We start from the raw sequence: 26,592 nt of genomic DNA on the forward strand, positions 1-26,592 counted from the left end.
AAATGTCTAAAAAAATACAACAATTTTAGCCTAGTTTTCATTACCCTATTCTCTTTAGTGTCCAAATATGTAACTGTAACATTTGCAATTGTGTGAAGCCAAACTGCTACTAGCATTTTTTAAATTGATCTTATTTTATTTAAGTTTAGTTTGTTTCATCTTATGTTACTTTATTTTTGCCTTTACCTCTCTGAATGTGTAGTTATTTTATGGTTCTTTTTTCATAGCCATCTAACAAAAATTGAAACACATAAATTGTCTAATCTAACTAGTCTGAATGAAAACAAGGATGAGAGATTATATTTGAAACAAACAATACATTTTGAAATAAAATGATACATAAATAAATAAAAGACCATTATTAACATATCATGTGTGTTCTTCTGCAGTGTATGAGCCAGGCACTTACTATCTATTCTATAGAGAATATAATGATCCTAATGCAGATAAAGGACCTCCTCTGGTTTCAGGTTCTTCTGGTTTTTATTCCAGTCATTTCCTCAATTATGTGTTTCTGAGCTGCCATGTGCATGCAGTTAACTCGACAAGGAAACCAGCTGCAGGCCTCGGCCCGACTGTATGTTTTCTCCATGGGACTGTTTAATCATCTTTACCCTGAAGGCTGGCCAGTTCCTGTCAGTCTGATTCTAAGTGCTTCGTCTCAGCCCTGGTAGCATCCTTGAGTAAATAATGCATGCAGGTACTAAGGATATTGGACAGCTACTGTACACCACTCCTCTGCACTCAGAGGAGTGAGTGTGCACATATCTGCCTTGATCTCTGTCCATCCTCATATTCTCTCTCATTTCTGTCCATCTGCATCTTCAGTGCAGTTTTCTCTGGCTGGCACAGACCCTGAGTCCACGTCCATTTATGCTCAGAGGTAGTTCGTGGTAATGGTAGACTTGAAGGTTAAGCACTTTACTTACAGAGTCAGCATTATTTATCTTTAATGAAGGCAACAAACCACTCCCTTTCTTAGTGTACTCCTCTCTTTAAAGTGCCTGTGTTTTATCTTCCGACTGTGTTATTTCTTTATTGGCTGGTATTGACTTCCTATGATTGGTTGGTTTTAGGCTGCAGACAGAGCCTAATCTCTCCCTCTAGTGGTGTCAGACTACCACAACACACTAAAAGCAGCTTCATGCAATGCAAGCTTTTCTTTTTTATCATCTTCAACAGTAGCCTACCACAGAGCGTACACTGCAGAGCACACCTTTCTAAGTTCTTAAATTGATTTAAAAAAAATCATTTTTTAACTAATTTGTCAAGAGTATCATTATCGCAAAAATACCCCAAAATATTGTGATTTTATTTTAGGGCCACATCATCCACCCCTATCCTCAAATGCAAGTATGAAAATGAAAAACAGGAGAATATGGGACCTTTAAAATGGACACACAGTGTGTCTGCCGAGGGACAGAAAACGTAACAATGGCCTGGGTTATTAATCTCAGCATATTTTTCCAGTTTATTTGACCGACATGTACTTCCATTCAGAGGGTAGCATCCTCACAGAAAAGATTCAGTACTTGAGGGTAAAAACCTGTACAAATTCCTCCTATACAGAAACTGAGACTCCATTTAACTTGTTTCCTCTCAAAAAGTGGTAGTGCAGACAGCAAACAAAATATAAGACAACAAATGTAAAGAAAATCAGTCATCATTGAATCATAAGTATCAGGGGAATGCCAACAGATGTATTACAGTACATATATAGTGCCTATGTGACACGTTAAAATCAAGTGAAGCTGTACATCAGTCTTCAAAACGTGCAAATAAGTGTCAATAAACATTCATTAATAGAAAACACGACTGTAAACAATATTAACTCATTCAAGTTAGCATGGCAGCAAAATAATAAAAAAGTACCCTTTAGTCCTGACACACATTTTGTGCAGTGAACGTCCCTCGTCCTCTGAACAGTGCCCTTCATGAGCCTCCACGCAGCCCACTGGAATGACATTACTGCTTCAGTAAGTTTCTATAATGACATATTCTGAATATTTCAGAAAAGGCTGAATGAAGAGCTGCTGGTTTGTAGAGATGACCTCGCTTGTTCACAGATAAAAAAAAAAAAAAAAAAAGTCATTAATCCTTCACACGTGGCTTCAATGTCAGAGTCTGACATGTTGTATAAAATACAGACAGCGGCCTATAAACGACCCTACACAGCCAAAGCAGTAACTACTGACGTAAAACAGGCATCTGACTTTCTGAAGTATTACCATAAAAATTATTAAGTTCTAAAGTATCTATGACATCCTACCAAAACAAGACGGTCCAAGAGGTCTACAGCTGAGTTTACCTAAGAAACGTGCTCTTTAGGAGGCCTGCAGGAGACCGGAACACAAACAGTGTGAATCTAAACCGGTTTCCATACCACAGGTGTGGATTTAATTACAAAGATGCTGTGCAAATGAAGCATATATCTCATGCTTAATCAGCAGGGATGGGAATGGAAAACCAGTTCCAGTTGAGAACTGGTTCCAAATTTTCCGATCCATCAGAATGCCTCCGAACTCACAAATATCTTGTTGATGTCGGCATGTTTTTTTCTGAGAGTCGCAAAACAGTCACATCAAACAAACTCGTGCGTCTGTGCTGCTGGAAACTTGCAATGAGAAGTTATGACAGAGAGGAAGAAACGGTACAGTGGTTAGCATTGTTTTCATTGTTCAAGAGTGCACCTCCCCGGGGCGTCGGTGGCTTAGTGGTAGAGCGGGCACCCCATGTACAAGGCTGTTGCCGCAGCGGCCCGGGTTCGACTCCAGCCTGTGGCCCTTTGCTGCATGTCGCTCCCTCTCTCTCTCCCCCCTTCACGCTTGTCTGTCCTATCAAATAAAGGCTAAAAATGCCCCAAAAAAATCTTAAAAAAAAAAAAAAAAAAAAAGAGTGCACCTCCCCATGACAGCATTAGTTTTCTCCAGGTGCTCCATCTTCCCCCACAGTCCAAAGACATACAGGTTAACTGGTGACACTAAACTGTCCAGGGTGTACCCCGCCTCTCTCCCAATGTCAGCTGGGATGGGCTCCAGCTCCCCACAACCCCCAGCAGAATAAGCAGGTATGGAAAATGAATGAAGGAATAAAAATACAATTACATCCAGGGATGGAAAGTAACTAAGTACACTGACTTAATTACTGTATTAAAGTACAATTTTAAGGTACTTTATTTATCTTAGTATTTCTATATTGTACAACTTTATAACTCTACTCAACTACATTGTGGAGGCAAATATTGTACTTTTTACTCCACTACATTTAGTTACTTTGCAGATTAAGATTAACACAACATATAATTCAGGTATGAATTAAATAAATAAAATTATTTAAGATTAAGCGACACAGCAGAATATAAAGCTGCTGTAACATGAATGCATCAATAATTATTTTCCAGTCATAAAAAATACATGTATATTTCTGAAATGAGCCATTTTGCAGTACTTTTGGTACTTTAAATGTATTTAAATGCTTATACGTATTTACTTTGATTTAGTCAGATCTTAAACAATTGTAACAGTATTTTTAAACGGTGGTATTCGTACTTTTACATCAGTAAACGATCTGAATACTTCTTCCACCAATAATTAGACCACACATTTACATGTTTTTTAATTAAAGAATTTTTAAAATACACTGAACAAAAATTTAAACGCAACTTTTTTTGTTTTCGCTCCCATTTTTCACAGGTTTAAGTAAAAGATCTAGGACTTTATATGCACACAAAACACTTACATCTCTCAGAATTTGCACTGTGTCTCAAATCGTGTACTTCTGTACTTACACTTAATATTTTGAGTGCATAAGTGCGTTCACACTGAGAAGTATGTAAAAATGCAGTGCACTGTGAGTACCCGGATGGTGCACTCAAAACGGTCAAGAAGTTGAGTGTGGAACTATGGACACTTCTCGCCCTCAATGGTCGCCATCTTGGCTACGTAGCAGAAGGGGAGGGACCACTTTTCAAACTGGAAATGGCGTCCAAAAACTGTGCGACTGTGAATGTCGCTGCATTGTACAAATACATGTGTTTTTTGCACTAAGCACCACTATACTGTTGTCGGGTATAAGCCAGCAGAATGTTTGTTGGGTTCATTTAACAGTCTGTAATGATTTGGTACCGTGAACGATAACGCAAATGCTAATGCTAGTTTGCTAACTAGCTAACAGCTGCGGTCATCATTTCCGCTGAGCGCACAACGGCCGTGTTTGGTTTGAGACAACACTACCCTGTCGAAATTTTCGCACTACGCCAGTAAGTACATAGTGCAAACAGTATACTGCATAGAAGTGTACTGACGGATGTACACGATTTGAGACACAGCATTTGTCACAAATTAGTTTAATCCTTGTTAGTGAGCATTTCCTGTGACCATCCTGAGGCACACCTGTGTAGTAACGATGCTGTTTAATCAGTATGTTGATATGCCACACCTGTCAGGTGGATGGGTTATCTTGGAAAAAAAGAGAAGTGCTCACTAACATGGATTTTAACAATTTTGTGACCAAAATTTGAGAGAAATTAATCCATTGAGTGCATAAAAAGTCTCAGGGCTGGTTAGGCCTTAATGTGGATTAGTTCAACTAGAACATTTAAGTGGCTTTCATGAATGTGGCTTAAATTTGGCTTAGTTAGTCTGCGACAATGGAGTCCCGGCGTGAGAACACCTGGGTTAAGCCTTATTATCTCAAGTACGAGCACATGCTGTCTCGTGGTGCTCATAAACATCCGGACTGAACTAAAACACCACTGCTGGTGTGAAACTTGAGACCTAACAATGGCAGAGGCAAAAAGAATTCATTCAAAAAACTTAAGTGAGTATGAAAAACACTACTAAAACAAACTGTGGCAAACCAGCAACTGATATAAAAACTATCCTGCTGCTACTGAGCAAAAGAAAAAGAGTGGTTGGGCTGCAATTTGAAAACGGACAACTGGAGAAGAATCAAGAACTTTTTTTTTGTAGATGTGTTTTCCCTGCCTAGATCGTCCAAACAGAGTATCAGAAGGTGTTTTTAGGTTTTATGTAACGACTCAGACTACGACTAATAATCCACATAACATAAAGGTTTAGAGGCTTAAAGCCTTTTTTGCCCTCCACTGTTTCCTTCCTCACCACACTCTGCTGTTTGAGTCCTGATTTTCTACAGGAATATAATTATACAGCCTTGCATGGAGCACTTTAAACCAAACCGTAAAGAGGCTGAGTCTCTCGGTGCATTAGTCACCTGGCTCAAGCAGTTCATACATATTGATGACTAACTGGTTGGCTGCAGGGCTCGTCCTTCCTCGTGCAGGAGGACATGAACAAAGCAAAGAATGAAATGAGGAGCAGAGCCTCGACTGAAAACGTTGCAGAAGCTAAAGCGTACACGCGGCGGTTAATGATCCCTTTTTTTCAGCCTGCTTAGCCGTCTCTTGTGCCTATTGTTCCTGTGCTATAAAATATCAGAGGATATACACATATTTACATAATCAAGAGGCCAAACATCCCGTCACCAAGGCAGCCACGTGGATACTAAAATGATAATAAAACCCTGTGTGTGTTCAGTGGATCATTCAAGTGAAAATGTGCATCCATTTTACTTAGCGGACCCTGTGTCCAGTCTACAGCAATGAATATGTTTACTGGCAATATGCGTCCAGTTGTCAGAGCCTGTAACAAACTGACATTTCAGAGAGACGATAAATTATTCATACAGTACAAAAGCTGAAGCAGGTAATTGGGCTTGTGACTGTGCAGAGTGTTCAATCGTTCCAGTACAAATCTAAATGCAAAATTCAAACGTGGACAGCGCGGCCCAAGGTCAGCCTGTGCACTCGCGAGGCGTTTATCGTCCCCGCGGGGAGTTTGGAGGAAGGAGCACAATTTCAGACAGCTGTCACCAGAGTGGAAATACAGTGCTTTAAAGAGAGGGAAAAAACACACACACCCGTACACTGCTTACTCCCTCTGTACTCCCTCTGTGCTTTCTCCTCCTCCTCCTCCTCCTCCTCAACAGTCAAAGCAGCACAGGAAGGAGCACGATGACCCCTCAGGCCCGCGGAACTTGCCAGAGCTGGGTGTGTCCGTGCACTCTGCAATGAACGTGTGCAGGTCGCTGACTCGTACCTGCTCCTGTGTTTGGGCCTGCAGGAAGACAACATAGAGATGAACATTTACTACACACGTACTCATCTCACAACCGCACCATGTCTCTGTGCAGAGTGTAATTTGAACTGATGACGGCTGCTGGCAGGGCTAAAAATTCTCAGAAACAAGAAGGCAGCTAAATTTAGTCATTAATTCAACCTTTATTTATAACCAAGAGATCACAGACTGCTACAGGGAAGATGTTTCTTTGTAGGCCAATGTGGAAGTTAGCATCACCCTGGTTTCCCCTTGTCAAAAAGCCAACGTGATTTTTCCATTGGATTTTGGATGATTGCAGAAATCAGCTCAGTGGCAAACAAATGATACTTGAGTATGGTGCACTAAAATAAAGGGATTTTTCTTAATTCAGACCCAACAAGAGCCAGAGTGTATCTGATGAAGCCCGTGAGAGAGACGAAGCAGTTCATCAAGTGCTTTACAGATAAATTAAAGCGTACCATGATGGTGTCGTAGGCTCCGGTGATGAGTGCGATGAAGAGGGACAGCACCATGTAGATGAAGAGGGAGATGAAGGTGTACAGGTAGACCTGGCTGAAGATCCACACCAGCGTGCCGCTCTGCTCCATCTCAGCGAACGTCACAAACATGTCGTCTCCGTTGATGAGAGAAAACAGGCACTCTGACACCATGGCCAGGGAGCGAAACTGGACACAAACAACACAACACACATAAAGAGTGCACCTCTGTAATTTGTGGCGATGCATTCGTCTTGTGCTGCTTTCTGACGCTTTTCACAGGTATTTAAATCTTTAAACCCTGAGCAAATTGGTGCCATTTCATTCAAAACCATGAAAAAAAACAATGAGCAGCTTGGTAAGGAATATCCCACAAATTGCAAAAAACAAAAAACAACAACAACAAAAAAAAAGAATAAAATAAAAAATTGAAAATTACTGGAAAAAAAAAACTACGGAAAAATACATTTATAATAATTATTATTACATTCAAAATTATGTTACAGAATTATTATTATATAACATCATAATTTTTGTTGCAAAAAAAGGCATATTTATAATTATTATTATTATTACATTTTTAAATAATATTACAGATTTATTATAATTTTATAGCACTCTTTCCAGGTCATTTCTGTGTTTGTGAAAACAATATTTTTCTTGTTTTTAAATTTCTCTTTTTACTAATTTCTTGCAAATCTTTTGAGTTGTCCTATTTTATTTATGTCTCACAAATTGCAAAAAAGAAAAAAAAAAGATTTAGAAAATTATTTTTGAAAAAAACTAGGTAAAAGGTTTATTTATAATTACTATTTTTACATTTTAAAATTATGTTACAGAATTATTCTATTTTTTTAGCCCTCTTTCCAAGTCATTTCTTTGTTTGTTTGCTTTTAAAACAAAATTGTTTTGTTTTAATTTCAATTTTACTCATTTTCTTGTTTTTAAATTTCTCTTTTTCCGTATTTCTTGCAATTGTTTTGGGTCATCTTATTTTATTTATGTCCCACAAGTTGCAAAAAAAGATTTAGAATTTAGAATTTAAAAAAAAAAAAACTAGGGAAAAGGTGTATTTATATTTATTATTATTACATTTTAAAATTATGTTACATAATTATTCTAATTTGTTAGCACTCTTTCCAGGTCATTTCCTTGTTTGTTTGTTTTTTAAAACAAAACTTTTCATTGTTTTTTTCCACACATCTTTTATGAGTTGCTGTTTGTAAGTTTGATTGCTCTTTTACACATTAACACAAACACTGCAAACCACAACCATCCACCCACAAAATGTTATCACGATTCATGTTTAATAAATGTCAATTTTATCTCTCATTAATTATACACTGCTACAGAGATAATATGAAGCTGGAGGGCATTTTAAGATAATTAGGCCGGGGTGACTGGCTGTCTGAATGACTCATGCTTGCTGAGACACTGCAGCGTGTGTGTACAGTACCTTGGTATGATAGGGCCCCAGCACGATCCATCCACAGAAGCAGTATCCCATATAAATGGCAGCTGCACAGCAGCAGAAGCGGATAACATTTGGAAAAGCAGCTCTGAGAGTCACAATCAAGATCTGTGAGACAAAGAGAGAGACCGGAATATATTAACTCCTCAAAGAAAAAGAGAAAGAGGATTTTAATTGTGTGTGTGTGTGTGTGTGTGTGTGTGTGTGTGTGTGTGTGTGTGTGTTGCACCCACGTTGTATTTCTGGAAGAAGCTGAGGTAACGGATGACTCCTACCCACACCAGCAGAGTGGAGGTTCCCAGCAGGATCCCACACATGTCATACGATGACAAAGTCTGCATCACAACAGTGACGTCATTAGTTACCAGAAACTGAGAACTGTGCTGCAGAGCTGACAAAACAGAGATGGTCATTTGTCTGTCACAACTAACCTTGGACTCGATCCCAATTTTGATGAAGCTGCCGATGATGGTGAACATGTCGCTGATGATGAGCAGGATGTACCAGCCGTTGATGAACTCCATCCTGTCTCCCCAGCTCACGCTGCGGCCAAGTCTGTGTTTGAAAAGCTGCACATACTCCTGTTCAGGGAGAGGATGATGAGGAGGATTCAGATTCAGATAAACTTCATTATCCCATACAGGGAAATTCGTTAATTAATATTAATTTCATCCACTGTAAAAGAATACAATAGCAAACACAATAGAGCTGCAGCTAACGATTATTTCCGTTATCAAATAATCTTCTCGTATAATCGCTTTGTCAATAAAATGTCCAAAAACAGTTTCAAATTTCTCTGAGTCAACGGAGACATCTTCCAGTGATTTGTTTTATTCGGCCATCAGTCCAAAAAGCCAAAGCTATTTAGTTTAATATCACTGTCGACACAGAAAAGCAGTAAATTCTCACGTTCAAAAAGCCTAAAAATGTACTTAAACAATATTGATGTTCAAAATAGTTGTCAATTAATTCAGTTAAGTCAGTTGACTAACTGACAAATTGGCTGATCGTTGCAGCTCTACACAATAACACATCAACATAATCATACTAAACACATTTGGTATCACTGAGACAAAATAAACAATTAAGTCAAGTATAAACAGTCGATTTAGATCAATAGCATCAAATCTGATGAAAAAAAGAAGCTAGCGAGTTAGTGCCAAAAACTGCAGTTCCTCTACTGGCCACTTGAGGCTGGCTCCAAGAGTGAGTCAATCGCCATAGAATCCCCATAACACACGCTTGTTTGGGGGAGAGAGTGGGGGTCCTGGGGTTGGCTGCGGTCACGAGACGTCACCTCTACCTGCTTGAAGGAGGGCGACCCGGCTTTTGGACCTACTTCTGACCTAAACTGACGATGGAAATGCAAATTGTAGCAGCATGGCTTTCCTCTGTGCTGCCAAAAGTGACGATGGAAAAAGGGTAATAGAGACAGACAACCATTCACACTCACATTCACACCTACAGTCAAGTTAGAGTCACCAATTAAACTCTGTGTCGTTGGGCTGTGGTGGTCGCTCCTTAGAGGGTCTTTTAATTCAACCAAACGCTGAAGAAGACTTTTTCAGGCGACCAAAACGTTACAATTAGCTTTCATGAACTGAAAACACACTGAAATAGCTACGTCTGTACCAATCTGGGGTTACATCATGGTTACCTTTCCTAACCAAAATTGTTGCTGTGGTAGCTACTTGTCAACGGACAGCAACCATCTATCAGTCAAAGCGACCATGTCGTTAATTATGCATAACTATAAGCCTTAATAACATTAAATGGGTGAGTTATATAAATTTAATCACCCACACAGTTTTCATGAATGTTGAAATTAGCTGTAGAGACCAAAACCATATTTATACCAGGCTGTAAACATGTTTATTTCTGCTGTAAAGTTTGGCATTTTAACATGGGAGTCTGTGGGGATTGTCTCCCTCTTGGAATCAGCCTCTAGTGGCCATTAGAGGAACTGCAGCACCTCTGCATTGGCTTCATTTTTCAGGCCTGGAGGTGCAGCTGGGAGAAATTTTCCTGGAGAGCTTTCTACCAGAAAGTGATTTCATGGTTAAGGGTTCGGAAAAAAGTCATGGTTTGGATTAAAATGAACAGATTTCTGTCAGACAGTGCTTCCTGACAGAACGTAGAAAACTCCGATGTGCCCCTGAGGTTGCAGCTTGAGCGCAACCAGTCATCTCTTTTTTTTCCCTACAAACACATTAATGTGTGTCTGCAATCTTACGTGTTGCAGGAGGATGCCTCTGAGGATGGAGCGGCCACACAGCAGCAGGGACAGCAGGCAAACGAACGCCACCAGCACATCTAAGAACTCCCGAGCATAGCTCTCCGCTGTCAGAAGAGGAGTCAAGTGACAAGGATCAAAGGGGGTTGAGAAAATCACAGATGAAACAGTTGAGACAGATGAGTGAATATCTGTACGAATCATGTGTCCGCTGCAGCTGACTCACCGTGTCCCGAAACATTGGGGTCTTTACACTCCTTTATTGAGGCCTGGTTCTGCAGACTGATCTTGACTTTGCCGCTGTGTGCCTTGTTATCCATGATGATCTGACAGCAACAAGAACCAGAGTAAAAATACAACCTCAGGGCATCAATTTATCCCAACTCTTATCTCCAAGATTGGCTCATTTCAACCTCAAGTTCAGAGTTGTGATTAATTAGGTCAAGGGCCAGTTGCACAAAACACCTTAAGTTAAGATTTTCCTTGAAGTCCTAGTTAAGGTTTCCTCATTATAAAATCCGTTGCACAAAACACCCTTAAGGCCTCTCCTTACGGTTTCCTGAAAATGTTTACTGAAGCATTTATGGTTCTCTCTTTGTCTCGGTCTTATACTTAAGGAATCCCTACCGTTGCTCAAAAGACCTTAGCAACCAAAGCAAGGTTAAAAAAACAAGACTTAAAGGTACCTCTGACTCTATCTTAACTGCAATATAATCGAGTTTATGGTGATAAATGAAAAAACTAACACCCTGAGAGTAGTGTTCTGCAACAAGGAGAGTCCCATGGATAGACTTTTACTTTGTAGTTTGTGCTTTCTGTGATGGTACTCCTCCAGAAGTTTAATCTTTTCTTCCTCTGATCAATATGGTTTTCTTGGCTTCTTTTCTTCTGCTTTTTTCCCCATCTAACTATAAGCAGTGTTGGCAAGCTGCATGGAAAATGTAGTAAGATAAGCGTGCAGTTACTCCACATGAAAATGAAGTTTCACTACACTGAAGCTATCCGCAGAGAAATGTTGCAAGCAAAGCTAAAAGAAAATGGCAAAAGTAGCTGCTACTTGCAAAGCTACTTTTATCTATTTATTTTTACTTTATGTCAAATTGGTGTTTTCTCAGTGATCAGAAAAACTGTCAGCCAAACAAATAGGCAGCAAAAATGTGCAGTTGAGCTGCTTATTATATAAAAACAGACCTAAAATAAAACTTTCTTCTTTTTGTGACTTTGTGACATTTGAACATGTCCTTGAATAACATGACATCATCAGTCGGCTTGCTGCTCTCTGTCTTTCTCTCTCCTTTTCCTACTTTGTGTCACTAGTTCAAAAACAGAATTTTTCAGTCAAAAACCAAAATGAATAAAGACAGTTACAAAAATTGACTTCAATGAAAACTTATTCTTTATTTAGAGACATTAGAACATGAACATGTCCTGTAAATAAAATGTGACATCAGTATGTCTGTCTCCTCTCATCCATCTTCATACTGTCCTCTGTCTCTCAGCTCTTTTCTCGGCCCTTGCTGTGTCTGTTTCTGCAATTCCACTAAATATACACAGTCTGTGGGCAAGACACGTGAGAGACGAGTCAAGAAGGGGCAGAGTAAAGCGCGTCCTGCCAAGAAAAGCCAATTTCAAAAGCCGCAAGCAAAATAAACTGAAGGATTAGTACGTGGTGTCATATGGAAGTGTTTCCTCTGTGTGGCGCTGGCGTCATTCACATGACTCATCCTCAGTTTTATCATCCTTACTTTTATCCAGACCTCTGCAGACAAAAGGTCTGCTGCACTTCACAGGTTTTCCTGGGAAAAATAGCTTGTAACGTTTGTGGATGACACCACGCTACTCATTCAATTAATCAACTTTGCTACTAAAAAGCTATTTGACTCAGAAAGTAGTAACGTCACAACCACGCTACTGGGAAACGCAGTTAAATTTGGAACGTCGCTAGTTGTAGTGACGCCTCTGCCCAACACTGACTATAAGCCAAATTTGTGAGACGATAACAGGCATCACAAGCGTCCAAGCAAACAAACAATCTCCATGGAAACTTTTACCGCTGTTAAATCTGAGTTTTTCCTTAACAAAGGAAACATTTTAAAGCAGCTCTTACCTTTCTTGCATTTCACACAGCACTTTGAACATCCACAACTCCCACCTCCCTCCATAGTCCCATCTCCCCCCTCCTCCATTACGTCCTCATTACGTCTAAGATAGACGTAGGCGTTGGCAAGGTAGCGTTAGATACACGGGAGACGTGAGCGAGTGTAACACGCCAAGAGAAGAGTATAGTATAGTATATAGAGAAGATAACGTTAATGTTTCAGAGGCTATGCTACAGTAGGCTAAGGTTAGCCATTAGAAACTGGATGATGTGTTGTCATATAACATTAAATGTTATATTAGAAGCAAACTAAACATAACGTTACCTGTCCTGCACAGTCAAACGCAATCCCGGAGTTTTGAAACTTATCCGGGGTCAGTAGCTATGTTTCCATCCAAAAGTGATTCGAATTATTGGGAAATGCGCATTAAAAGAAATACGAATCCTGTGTGTTTTCATTAAATGTACAGACTTTGGTGAAAACTACGAACTCGTGCGAATTTACAGCAGAACTGGAAACAAAACAAGTCTCGCATTCTTCTTCTTCTTCTACGTTTTCTGGCGGTTGGCAACCGGCTTGTAAATGCATTACCGCCTTCCCGACCCGGAGTGTGGATATCACCATGGAGAGAGGTGCGGTACGTCAGACTTAATTCGAACATAACTGTTTCCATCCCCCGTTTTGCGAATCTACATTTTTTCGAATCAACCAAAACCCGGCTGGATGCTGTGTTGTCATATATAACATTATAGCATATGTTACATTAGAGGCAAACTAAAAATACCTGTCCAGCAGAACCTCTGCGACCATCTCGTCACTTTTTAGCTCTGGAAGAAGCTGCATCAGTCTTTGCCATCGCTCAAAAGCAGAGTCGATGTTGACCCGAGTTTTGGCTTTTTTGGCAGCATCGAGTTCTTTCTTAGTGTTAGCTTTTTCTGCAACACTCTTTCTTTTGCCAACTGATTTCCCTGTTGGAGCGGCTGGAGGTGGAAGCAGTGGTCCACATTTGTCTGTCACTGTTACGGAGAAAAGTTTATTTCCAAAAGCCTCCCTGTTACTAGTTTATTTGTTGTCTCACAGACTCACTCTTCCTGGTCGGGGGCGGGTTATGCGAGCAGTTACGTAAGTCGGAGGCCTCCACTTGGGGAAGACAGACAGGACGCTTGGCCAATCATTGCTGCAATAACTGCTTACATTTTAGTGTGCCATCAGCTTATTAATAGCATTTTAACCTAAACAAACAACAAATTTCCAGAAAGGTAAGTGTCGCTTTAAAGGATTATGTGCAACTGTGCAAGTCCCTCTGCTAAGGAGATATTAAGGAGAAATCTTAAGGTGTTTTGTGCAGCAGGTCTCAGATTTCTACTGATGCTATGATGCAGGTGTTTATTTAAGTAAATAATAGAAGACACAGCTCACCGTGATGGCGAAGGTGTAGCAGTCGGGGATCTCATTGTTTATGATGGTCTGAATGTTGATGGCCTTCAGCTGGAAGTCAATGGTTACATTGATCAGCCTGGAGAAAAATATGAGACAGAGAGGAATTCAATGTGAGCAGAAGAATAACACTTTATTATTTCTAATGTTAAAAATAACAAACTGACTTGTAGAACTTGAGAGTGAAATTCTTGTAGTCACTGTTTCCTGGAGCTGAACCGTCGGTCAGTGGGTTCAGTCCAATGCACTCTGGAAAATAATCATAAAATAGCATTAGAGGAACTAAAAAAAAACATATGGGGAATTTTTTAAACCATCTTTGTCTTCATCACATGAGCCCCAACCACACTCCCTACACTTCCTCAAAACATTTTAAAGCAGCCTCGTCCCCTTGGAGACTTTTATTTGTCTTATGTTATTTTTTCCACACGATTTATCACGAACCACCAAAAGTCATCTTTGCCAAATCAGAAGGTGTAGGCAAATAAATCCTTTCCCAAGGCAGGAGCGGTGTGCTGCTACTGAAGTCTGTGGTAAAAAAGCTATGTGTTGTGTTTTTGGTGATAGGAACTATTTCGAGCTTTTGAAAGTAGGACACAGTTGCAGGGCGGCTCTTGACATATGTGGAGCAGCAACACAATGACTCACTGACACAGTCATTTCCTTCAGGGCCGAGAAAATACTGGCACAGAGAAAATGACGAGGCTGCAGGTTCTAATGTCAAATACCCAGGGACGGATTTAACATCCCAATCACCAGAATACATGTTGGCATTGTATGTTTCTGCAAAACTATGTTTATGTTTTGTCTTAAAATACCTGTTTTTGGTGCCACTATTCCAGCCAGAAACACAGCGCTGTCTTGATTAAAAAAAAGCTTCTTTTCATGGCACTACCACAGCTAGAAATGCAGCGATGTCTCTGAGAAAAACAACCACTGTTGGTGGTCTGTTGTGGTCTGCAGCTTGACAGGCGTCTTGCCTGGGTGTTGAGCCATCCACCTTCCGTCCACCTCCCATTGACAAAGTCAGCTCATACACTACATCACTTTGGGGAATTGTGTCTCTGCTTTTTTGCTGACGATGTTGTTCTGTTTGGGTTCATCACAGCAGACTCGGTTTGCAGCCGAGTGTGAAGCAGTCGGCGTGTGAGTTAGCACCTCCATGTATGAGGCCATGGTTCTCTGCTGGAAACCGGTGGATTGCCCCCTCTGGGTTGGGAAAGAGTTACTGCCCCAAGCAAGGGAGTTCAAGTATCTCAGGGTCTTGTTCAAGAGTGTGGGTAGAATGGAGCGTGAGATGGATCGGCGGTTTGATGTGGCGTCTGCAGTGATGCAGGCGCTATGCCAGATCATTGTGGTGAAGAGGGAGCTGAGCTGGCAGGTGAAGCTTTCGATTTACTGGTCCATCTATGTCCCAGCTTTCACCTATGGTCATGAGCTCTGGGTAGTAACCGAAAGAATGAGATCGCGGATACAAGCAGCTGAAATGAGCTTCCTCAGAAGGGTGTCTGGGCTCAGCCTTAGAGATAGGGTGAAGAGCTCGGACATCCAGAGGGAGCTCGGAGTAGAACCGCTGCTCCTTCGTGTCAAAAGGGGTCAGTTGAGGTGGTTCAAGTATCTGATCATGATGCCTCCTGGCCGCCTCCCACTGGTAGGAGGCCCCAGGGCAGACCCAGAACACACTGGAGGGTTTACATATCTCATCTGGCCTGGGAACGCCTTGGGATCCCTCAGGAGGAGCTGGAAAGTGTTGCTGGGAAGAGGGACGTCTGGGGTGCTCGGCCTGCTGCCCCCGTGACCCGGCCCCAGATACAGATGAAAATGGATGGTCTTTTGAGAGGTTGATATATATGAAACGTACAAATGTTACGGATCCATTGTTTGCAGAAATGTACAATGTCAACATTTTCCTCTGGTGATTCACTAAGAAGAAAGAAAATCAAAAAGATAAAGGTCATCCTACCGGTGACGACAGTGGGATCGATGTCAAAGGTGTCATTGACGGGATCAATGGTGCCCCTCCTGTAGTATCTCTGGCAGAGTGAGAGTGCACTTCCGTTATAACCGACGCCCAATGCGTATGCATACCGCCCCAGTGAGATCTGAGGTAGAGCCATGTACTGAAGAGGAAACGAGAGACAGGGAATTAAAACTAACAGGAGAGCAGCTTATAATGATGCACTCATCAGGTATCAGATGTTCATATCTTCTCTGCAAGAAACATGGGAAATAGGGTCCAGGTTGAAAAATACTGGCGTTACCCTTCAAAGCAGTCCACTGAATTGACTCCTTGTAGTTATTATTAAGCTACCTGCTCTATGGCGAAGTGGATGCGGCTGTACAGCTCCTCCTGCGTGTGGACGGCCTGAGGAGCGCCGTCCTTGTATCCCTTCAGGAAAAGGTGCTTGAATGCAGCTGTGTTGTCCTCTTTAAACGTCACCACCATCTGGTTGCTCAGTCCGAACAGCACCAGCTGAGAGGCAGGAACAAAACAAACGAGCTTCAACAAATGGGCAGAAAAGTAGTTATGACATAATGGGCACAGAACTAAACAATGATGTAATGACACCACAGCGTGAAGCTGGATCCACCTGCACGGTCACGATGATGATTTTGAGCAGCTGCAGACCCAGTTTGAAAGGCTTGCGTCCCTTGGCGTGATACTTGTCACAAGGGCTCATGAAGAAGTACTTGAGCTTCCTCCTCAGGGCCTCCTCCTCCTCCTCCTCCTCCTCTTCCTCCTGCTTCTGAGGGGGCTCAGAGCCCACCAGAGTAGTGGGACGAGGGTTTCCTCCCACAAGATGGTCCTGGGACCCATAGCCGGCCACGGAGGAGAGGAGCCTGTCCTTCTCTAGGAATGACAAAGAAATGCACAGTTTCAGACAGGTGATGAACCTTAGACATGATCAGCATTAATTAAATGAGAAAGATTTAGAACAGGACTTTCTTAAAGCTGGGGCACTAACAAGAGACAGAATCAGTCAGAGCTGAAGCAGAAGAGGCCGACGCATCGTGACTTTTAGTCACTATGAATCAAAGAACACTTCCTATAATGCAGCTGGACGTCATCCTTCATTCAGAGCTGCAACATTTACTGTACAACTTATAATAGCCTGGCTATTATTTGCTTAAATCAATGAACTCAACGGTGCGAAATTTGGTGTTGCGTTAGTCGGGCGAGTTTGAACACACGTGCTTCATACATGTGTGAAATCGATGACTGAACTTCTGCAGGTACGTCCTCAGCGTCATACGTCTCTGGAGGATCTCAATGCTGATTGGCTAACGAGGGGCAAATTGGTCGCTGAAGTTCGGATTTTTCTGAGATTTATGTTATTCCGCAATATCTACACAATCAGCCATTGAACGTCTACAATAGTCTTTTGATTTGCTAAAACATCAATTGCATAACCTGAAGTTCGTACTTAACTCAGACAAAACAAAATGGATGCTGTTCACTGAGGCTGAGTCTTTCGATATTCATTCTGCAAATAACTCATCCATAGAGAGAGTCAAACAGTACAAACACCTTGGTACCTGGCTGGACGACAATCTTGATTTTAAGCACCACATTGAATTTCTGACGGCCAAATTGAGGACAATACTCAGCTTCCTGTACAGAAATAAGAGCTGTTTCCTTTAGTACATAGAAAAAGAATTGTAGAATGTGCACTGAGATCACTTGATGTTGTCACCACCCAGCCCTAAGGTGATCCTTACAGCAGCCACCACTGCCGCCTTTACCAAAAGGTTGTCTGGCCACATTTGGCTGAAAGACAGGAACAGTATTGGTATTTGCTCATTAATAAAGCTTTGATGCTTCCACCCTACGTTTCATCCCTTTTAACTGTGACCTTGGGTCGACGTCAGCAAAGGGACGCGGTCGCAAGAGGTTCCCACCGCCGAATCAAACTGGATCAGATTCCTTAAGGAGGCTTCAGGATAAGAGAGTAACTCCGGAATCTGAGCCAAGTCCTCAACGAGGGTGCGTCTCAAGCCTGTTGTAGACGGGAAGTTTCAGACGTAAATACGAATTCATTAACTGTGACCTCACATAACCTTGGTACTCGTTCACAGAACAGGTTGTTGCTTCACGCTCCACTAAAGCCCAGCATACACTGTACGATTTTTGACCGGATTTGACCCGATATTTGAGACGCACGACCTGCCGATGCTTGGGCTAGACTTACGCTTTGTCGTACGTCTTTTGCCGTGCAGTGTACGGGGGGGGGGGGGGGGGAGGGGGGATTCGCACAGTTGAAGCAGAGCCACGAGCCGATTCACCAACGTCTGTGCATTTATTCCTCACTGCGCCTGCACGAAGACATAGATCACCATGGCGACGCGTCGGTGGACTGTAAATATGGAGGCCAGGTTGGTTGAGCTGTGGCAACAGTATGAGTGCCTGTTCGACGTTTCTTCTTCCACCTACCACGACCGCTATCAACGAGAGAAACGCTGGCAGGAGATAGCCAATATTCTTCAGCTACCTGGTAAGTTTTTTCTGCTCTCATTTTCAAGCAAGCGCAACAAACATACAAGCTAGCACACTAGACGAGGTACAACACACTCACACACACACAGAGGGTGCACCCGGCTGTAGCCAGCTTACCTCCAACTCTCGTTGTAAAATGGACAAACCATACTGTCCACGTCTCTAAAGCCATCTGCGAGTCCATACACGCTGATGCCTCTTCTTTTTGGACGTTTCAGCACACAGTATAGCGCAAATCATCAAAGCAAACCGCTTGTCCTGCTTCTGCAACATCGGCACTTCCGGAACAAATCGGAGCTTTCAAATGTATCTTTATTGACAACTGTCAACGGGGCAGGACAATCAGCAGGGGCTGACGAGCTGTTTTCACATAAATCGTGAGCTTTGGCCGCACATCGCAGACGATTCACTCGTACAAAGTGACCTGGTATTAACAACAAGATTTTATAAATCGTACAGCGTATGCTGGGCTTAATCCGAACAAACTTTTAATGTCTCCCTCAATTAATATCCCTGTCTTAAATAAAGGTAGTATTGTGTCATTCCGGTTGCGTCCATCATGTCCATTGCACCGCCCGGTGGGAATTTGTATCTAATTGAGTCTACATTAACTTTACATGTAAATCACTCATGCAAATTAATTTGGGGGGGGGGGCAAACCAAATCCTACTGAAGGCCCCCAAATGTCTAGGACCGGCCCTGCAGACAAATGTGTAAAATCGGTGGTTTGTAATTGTTTCTGTAAGTCATTTATTGTTTAACTGGCCTGAGCTTGAGGAACTGGGACCAGCTCTAACTGGGACCAGCTCAATAAATAAACTGGGCTGCATCATAATAATATATCTATATTAAACACACCATACTGTGATCGACGCCACTATAAAAAACAAACAGACATGATTTAATATAAGCATTTTGCAGTACTAATTATATCTGGCTCATCCATGAACAGAGACACAGATGAACCGGCGCCATGAAGCAGAGACAGAGACAATAGGAATCAAACCTGTGGCGCTGTCCGCGACGTGAGTGTAACTTGAAGACGCCATGATGACGATCACACAGGGAAGATGGAGGAGGACATGTTCAGCACAGACACCGAGCACTGACTGGATTCATGTTTTTTATCATCACACATAAAGGATGCTGTGGTGTCGCAGTGTGTTGATGACACATAACGTAAACAGATCGCAGCTTTCTGGTGACCACGTGACTCTCCGCCACGTGACCGGTGTCTGTGTTGCTGTGAGGAAAACATGAGCTGTGACATGTCGTCATTCATTCAGGCAGATAACATGTCATCATAGGGTTAATATTTAGTGTGAGGATGAGTCACTTTACTCAGTTATTTTTATAATGCAAATAAATAATAATGTTCAGGATGAAGACGCCATATTTACAAAGGAAGAAAGATGAATGTTAAAATAAATATGTTTGATGTAAAAGTTTATTTTAGTCAAGATAAAAATGAAAAAACTTGTGCTGTTTATCATATAATTTTTATTTTTATTTATTTATTTTCAATTTTTTTTTTTTAATTTTTTTTTTTTGGACGAGGAGCCTGGCAATTAGTTGCCACCTTTGCTTATCTGCCTTAGTGATGGTAATTTATCTTTATTTATTTATTTATTCATGTATTTAAGTATATTATTATTTTTAATATTATTATTATTATTGTTATTATATTTCGTAATTTTATTATTATTGTATTTTTTTTAATTTTATTTATTTATTGCTGTTCTTTATATTTCTTAAAATTGCTTCATTTTATTTGCTTTAATCCTGCACTGTTTTAAGTTTGTTTTAAAAAGTGCTTTATAATTATTATTATTATTATTTTCATTATTTTTCCATATTAAGAAGAACTTCTCAGGATGCCAATTTTCCTGCACTTTATTTATGTATTTAAACAATATAGCGTTTAACTCAAAAACAGCTATTAAGATTTTGAAGTTATTATATTATAAAAATATAGTTATATTAATATATATTATTATCACATAGCTCTGTATTATTCAAAGGGAGCTGACAAAAATAATCAATGTTAAAAGGGTAGATGTTGTAAGCTGAGGCTTTAGCGTAAACTTTTTTTGGTCCTGTATTTTTATTGTTGTTTTTTTGTTTTAAATGCCAAAAAAGTATTAACTTAATGTTTATTTATTGTCTATCTACCAGTGAATTTAAGTTTTATAAGTTGGAAAATGATCAAAATAAAGTATTAGTATATTAGTATTAGTATATTATATGCTTATAATAAGATGCAAATAAAACAAACTCCGTCGTTATAAAATGTATTTTTTAAGTTGTTGTGGTTTTTGTTTTCCATGTCTATGCATCCATACCTCTGTAAATAAACATGTGTATGATAAAGAAAGTGAAAAAATAAATAATAAGTAAAACTATGACTCAGGCTCAAGTACCACTTCACTTTTTTTTTTTATTTTAGTAGTTTTTTTTAAGTTTAACAGAGAAATGAACAGTGCCATCAGTTATAATAAGCACATGAAACACATTCAGCAGGGCCGTAGCAAGACTGTAGATAAACTGAGGTCAGGGGGTGCACTTGATTCTTTGCAGGTGCTTTGAGAATACATAGTTTGTTTTTGTTCCATACGTGTTGGATTAGCAGCTGCAAAAAATGCGCAATCCTTTTGTGAATCAGCGCCTATGTTTAAGCACTGTTTGTCATTTTAGAACGCTAACTCCACTATGTTGTCTATAACCCACGAAGTCACACACACGTGCAAAGACACACAGGATACGACCTCAGTGTCAACACCAGTAGCTACTGCCCTGATTAAGAATCTATTTTACAGAGGTGAAACATGCAGCTGGAATGAAACAGAGAAAAAAAACACCTTTAAGAAATAATCTCACAGTCTGGACCTCTCTCTGTAAAAGAAAACATTGTGTAGCATTAAAAGGTGTTGTGACACTATGTTTATTGACATCATAGAAACAAGGGATGCTCTAATTAAAAGGGCAACTTCACTTTCACACTATGAGGCAATGGCTGTCATCACAAGTACTTTCATTCCTCAAATAATCTGTTGACTAACTGATTCATTTTCTTTTTAATCTTAAAGTCTAGAAATAGTGTAGAAGTGCAATCACACTTTCCCAAAGCCTGGTGACATTATTTAATAAAGGTTATTTCATTAAAACATGTTGACCTGTTGGACTTAAAAGGTCCAGTGTGTGGGATTTAGTGCCATCTAGTGGTGAGAATGCAGATTGCAGCCAGCTGAAACTTCTCCCCAAGCATGCAGAACTACGGTGGCTGACGAGAAAACATGAATGGCCCTATGTAGAGACAGTGTTTGGTTTGTCAGTTCAGGAATAGCACCCACTCTGTATGTAGATATAAATGGCTCATTCTAAAATAACAAAAACAAATCTTATTTTCAAGTGATTATAAACTATAAACGACACACTGGAGCTTTAGAAGTCAGAGGAGTACTGTTGAAAACACCAAAATGATGGATGATCTGTGATGCAAACTGTGACGTGAAACCACAAATTAAAAGTGAGCTTCAGTAAACAACTTTGTGACACTTCATGAGGACTAACAGGAGTGAGATAATCCATAAAAACATGGAGCCACAGCATGTTTCTGCTCTAAACGTGGCTCAGTACGCTGCCGTCATCCCTCCCTCCTGTCTCATAAGTTACCACAAGGAAATTCAGTCAGGAACAAACACCAGTCTGGACCCGGATGATTTCATTCATCCTGTATTGATAAACATCTCTCCAGTCTTTTATCTGCCGTCCAGAGCTTTGTCCCTGGCTATGACTGACTCGTTAAACTTTATCATCAGCGTGGTGCCTTTGTGCCAGTGGGCGGTGACCTTGGCGGGGAAGCCGCTGTGTGTGAGGATGGCCTCCACGATGCCCGCGGTGAAGGCAGCGCAGTTCAAGCTGCTGTTCTCCTTGGGCACAGAGATGTACGCGTTGATAAGCGGCTCCTTTTCTATGATGTAATAGGTCTTGTCATCATCGTTGGCCTGCTCCAGCTTGTCGGCCTCCTTCCCGAACAAAGACTTCCACACATTCACCTGAAAGGAAAGAAAAATGTTAGTTAAGAAGTTACTCGACTCTAAAACCATCAGCTGCACTTTGAGCCTGGTCTCACTCCGAAGTCGTTGGGATCCGGCGCTTGGGTTGTGACTTGAGGCATCAGAAACCAATGAAAAAAGGTGTCTTTAACGTCGGCATGATACGCAGCTTGTTGCTGTTTTAGTTTATCGGCGCCCTGAGGCGTCAGGGGTGAAACACGGCGGGACAAGGATGAAAGTCAAGGCAGCAAAAGTCCAACTGGGTGGGCGTTGGGTCCAACAAACACTGACTTTCACCTGAGAGAGTGGTGTTCGCATCCCATAAGATTATAAAGCCAAAGCCTGTTATTTTTTCCTAAACCTAACCACATGCTGTGTTGTATTGACGTAGTGTGTTTATTTTGAAAGAGACTGTATGTAAGTGTTAAATTTCCTGTGAAAACAGAAGTGTATCTTGAAAGAAGACAATGCATGTAACAGGCAGAACTTGACATGGCGTCCCAGAACGTCAACAACCAACGCACCCAGGGTACCTTGCACGTTGTATCTGGACGTGGAAAGTCCATGACCAAACGTCAATATGTGACGAGGTCAGAGTGAGAATGTGTTGGTACTTTACATCAGCTCACCTTGATGAAGAGCAGCATATTCAGCACTTTGGTCTCCCTCTTCCCGTTCTTCTCTCTCAGCACCAGCACGTCCAGCATGCTGGCTCCCACACTCTGGCCCATGTCCGCCAGGCGTGTCTGCAGCTCCGACACCGAGTACACGCGGCTCTGACAGTACTGGACCATCTCTGAGAACAGCAGGGCAAAAGCGCTCACGCTGACCTCAGTCTTGGGGCGGGTCAGGGGGCGCTCCAGGATGTTGGATTTTCCCCGAGTGAACCGCGTGTCCATTTTCTGTTGGAGAGTGACAGCAGCACAGGTTAGTATCTCCTAACACACACATGCAGATCATAACTAGTCAGTGTTGTTAGCTAACAGGAAACTAGGCGTGTGTACTATTTTTTATTTTTACATGTATTGACACAGATATCTGCACAATTCATGTTCATGGCCAATAGCAGTATTTCCAAACTAGTGGTGCTGCTATAATGATGCTACTGCTCCTCATGCCATCAGTTTGAGAACCTGTAAGTTACCTGTTTGAACAGTGAAATATGAACACTAGAGTGTACATGAAATGTGTTTGGAATTTGGGTAGACAAAAGGCCTATATAAACCATCTCGACTGGGTTCAGGTCCGGTGACTGTGGAGGCCAGGTCATCTGCCGCAGCACTCCATCACTCTCCTTCTTGGTCAAATAGCCCTTACACAGCCTGGAGGTGTGTTTGGGGTCATTGTCCTGTTGAAAAATAAATGATCGTCCAACTAAACGCAAACCGGATGGGATGGCATGTCGCTGCAGGATGCTGTGGTAGCCATGCTGGTTCAGTGTGCCTTCAATTTTGAATAAATCCCCAACAGTGTCACCAGCAAAACACCCCCACACCATCACACCTCCTCCTCCATGCTTCACAGTGGGAACCAGGCATGTGGAATCCATCCGTTCACCTTTTCTGCGTCTCACAAAGACACGGTGGTTGGAACCAAAGATCTCAAATTTGGACTCATCAGACCAAAGCACAGATTTCCACTGGTCTAATGTCCATTCCTTGTGTTTCTTGGCCCAAACAAATCTCTCCTGCTTGTTGCCTCTCCTTAGCAGTGGTTTCCTAGCAGCTATTTGACCATGAAGGCCTGATTCGCGCAGTCTCCTCTTAACAGCTGTTCTAGAGATGGGTCTGCTGCTAGAACTCTGTGTGGCATTCATCTGCTCTCTGATCTGAGCTGCTGTTAACTTGCGATTTCTGAGGCTGGTGACTCGGATGAACTTATCCTCAGAAGCAGAGGTGACTCTTGGTCTTCCTTTCCTGGGTCGGTCCTCATGTGTGCCAGTTTGGTTGTAGCGCTTGATGGTTTTTGCGACTCCACTTGGGGACACATTTAAAGTTTTTGCAATTTTCCGGACTGACTGACCTTCATTTCTTAAAGTAATGATGGCCACTGGTTTTTCTTTAGTTAGCTGATTGGTTCTTGCCATAATATGAATTTTAACAGTTGTCCAATAGGGCTGTCGGCTGTGTATTAACCTGACTTCTGCACAACACAACTGATGGTCCCAACCCCATTGATAAAGCAAGAAATTCCACTAATTAACCCTGATAAGGCACACCTGTGAAGTGGAAACCATTTCAGGTGACTACCTCTTGAAGCTCATGGAGAGAATGCCAAGAGTGTGCAAAGCAGTAATCAGAGCAAAGGGTGGCTATTTTGAAGAAACTAGAATATAAAACATGTTTTCAGTTATTTCACCTTTTTTTGTTAAGTACATAACTCCACATGTGTTCATTCATAGTTTTGATGCCTTCAGTGAGAATCTACAATGTAAATAGTCATGAAAATAAAGAAAACGCATTGAATGAGAAGGTGTGTCCAAACTTTTGGCCTGTACTGTATATATATATATACTTAGTTTCTGTTACTTTCTTTTATTGCCCTGTGTAATTTAAAGGAAGCCGACAAAAAATAATAAATGTAAAAAGGGCAGGTGTATTAAGCTAAGGTTTCAGCCTAACCCTTTTCAGTCCTGTATTTGTCTTTAATGCAAAAAAAAAAAAAAACCTACTTAATGTTTATTGACTATCTACCAGTGTATTTGACTTTTATACGTTGGAAATGACTGAAATAAATTAAACTAAACCAAACAAAAAAAGATCTTTACTGTGTAATGTTAAAAAATACATTTTAAATACATTAACTTAACGCCAGTCACAATATTTAAAAAAGCAGTCACCAATAACTTTAGACAGATATCAAATATGCAGTTGTAATATTATGAAGTCTTTTTTGAAAGCTACCTAAACTGACAGAGGGCTGCAACTAATCAGTATTCCACTATGCCATATTTATTTATTTTTTAGATTAATTGTTTAGTCTGTAAAATGTCATAATAACAGTTAGGGATGCATGATATTGGATTTTTTTGCCGATATCCGATATGGCAATATAAAACAACTTATTTGTAATTTTTCCCCACCTAATTTTAGTGATCAAGTCTCATCTGTAGTGGAATTAAGATCATATTACACATGCATACTCGAGACGTGAAATACAATACTTGTGTCAGTGTATGTAATATTCATTCATTGTGCAAAGTAAGAAAAAGCATTTTAGCAGATTCTGATTCAGCTGATACTGGCTGATACAGATGATGTGCCGATATTATGGTGCATCCCTAATCATAATAATAATAATAATAATAATAATAAATGAATTTTAAAAAAATTAACTGGGAAAAAAGCATCTGGATTTCCCAGACCCCAGAACTGCATCATCATATTATTATTATTATATTATTGTTTTGTGCACCCACCAAAAACAAAATATACCATAATATAAAACAAAGAAAAGTATTATATCTTCATATTTGATGAGATTTAAACAGATATTGTTCATCATATTGCTGAAAGAATTATTTAAAAGACTTGTCTCTAAGCAAGTTATTGTCAATTAATTTTTAATAATAATAATGATAAAAATTACACACTTCTATGGCGCTTTTCAAAGTACTCAGAGACGAGCAACTGATCAATTGACTCACTAATTTACCACGAATGTCAAACTAAAACACAGGATCTGTTAACGACCCACCGTGTTTCTCCTAAAGCTCAGTTTGAGCCTTCAAACACAACAAACAGCTGATCGACACTAGCTGTTAGCTTCCTAGCCAAACATGCTAACTGGTACTTCCTGTTAGGTTAACTGCACGCGAGCCTTCCAGCAGCGGAAACATACACGTTTTAATAAAAAGACAAATACAGAGGAGTCAATTGGTGATCAGTTCTGGGTAGTTACTTGCAGAAAAACGAACCTTTTTGGAGAAAAGACAAGCGACTGACCAGCTTCCTCTTCTTCTTCTTCCGCTTCTTCTTCTTCGTCTACTTCCTCCTTTATGTTTTGCTTACTCGCGACTTCAACCACCGTTTAAATGACACACCGCCCCCTACTGTACGGGAGCGTGCTAACAGACGGAACAGAAGTGACCATACCTTTTCATTACTTTTTTAAAATAGTAAATCTTTAATGTTAAAACGTCATAAACATGTGGATGATAATCTAGTTAATTAACAATATTTTGACATTT

General features: G+C 40.8%; 2 protein-coding genes across 3 annotated transcripts; both read right to left on the reverse strand.

Moving 5' to 3' along the window:
• Nucleotides 1-1,445: 1,445 nt before the first annotated feature.
• Nucleotides 1,446-19,546, reverse strand: mcoln1b (mucolipin TRP cation channel 1b). 2 transcript variants are annotated; one of them, XM_049560144.1, is made up of 13 exons: nt 19,355-19,546; nt 16,445-16,704; nt 16,165-16,326; nt 15,817-15,973; nt 14,021-14,102; nt 13,836-13,932; nt 10,544-10,643; nt 10,318-10,424; nt 8,516-8,665; nt 8,318-8,419; nt 8,070-8,192; nt 6,596-6,802; nt 1,446-6,134 (listed from the first exon to the last, which is right to left on the reverse strand). In XM_049560144.1, the coding sequence occupies exons 1-13, from the start codon at nt 19,395-19,397 to the stop codon at nt 6,000-6,002; spliced, it is 1,725 nt and encodes a 574-aa protein (XP_049416101.1). In that variant the 5' UTR covers nt 19,398-19,546; the 3' UTR covers nt 1,446-5,999. The 2 variants fall into 2 exon arrangements, with proteins under 2 accessions (XP_049416101.1, XP_049416100.1); XM_049560143.1 differs by lacking the exon at nt 19,355-19,546 and adding an exon at nt 18,466-18,561.
• Nucleotides 19,547-20,760: 1,214 nt separating this feature from the next.
• Nucleotides 20,761-26,388, reverse strand: trappc5 (trafficking protein particle complex subunit 5). Its single transcript, XM_049560165.1, has 3 exons — nt 26,320-26,388; nt 23,033-23,305; nt 20,761-22,403 (listed from the first exon to the last, which is right to left on the reverse strand). The coding sequence occupies exons 2-3, from the start codon at nt 23,300-23,302 to the stop codon at nt 22,107-22,109; spliced, it is 567 nt and encodes a 188-aa protein (XP_049416122.1). The 5' UTR covers nt 23,303-23,305; nt 26,320-26,388; the 3' UTR covers nt 20,761-22,106.
• Between the last annotated feature and the right edge of the window lie 204 nt (nt 26,389-26,592).

Source organism: Epinephelus fuscoguttatus, linkage group LG19 (genome assembly GCF_011397635.1).
Source record: "Epinephelus fuscoguttatus linkage group LG19, E.fuscoguttatus.final_Chr_v1".
Lineage (NCBI taxonomy): Eukaryota > Metazoa > Chordata > Actinopteri > Perciformes > Serranidae > Epinephelus > Epinephelus fuscoguttatus.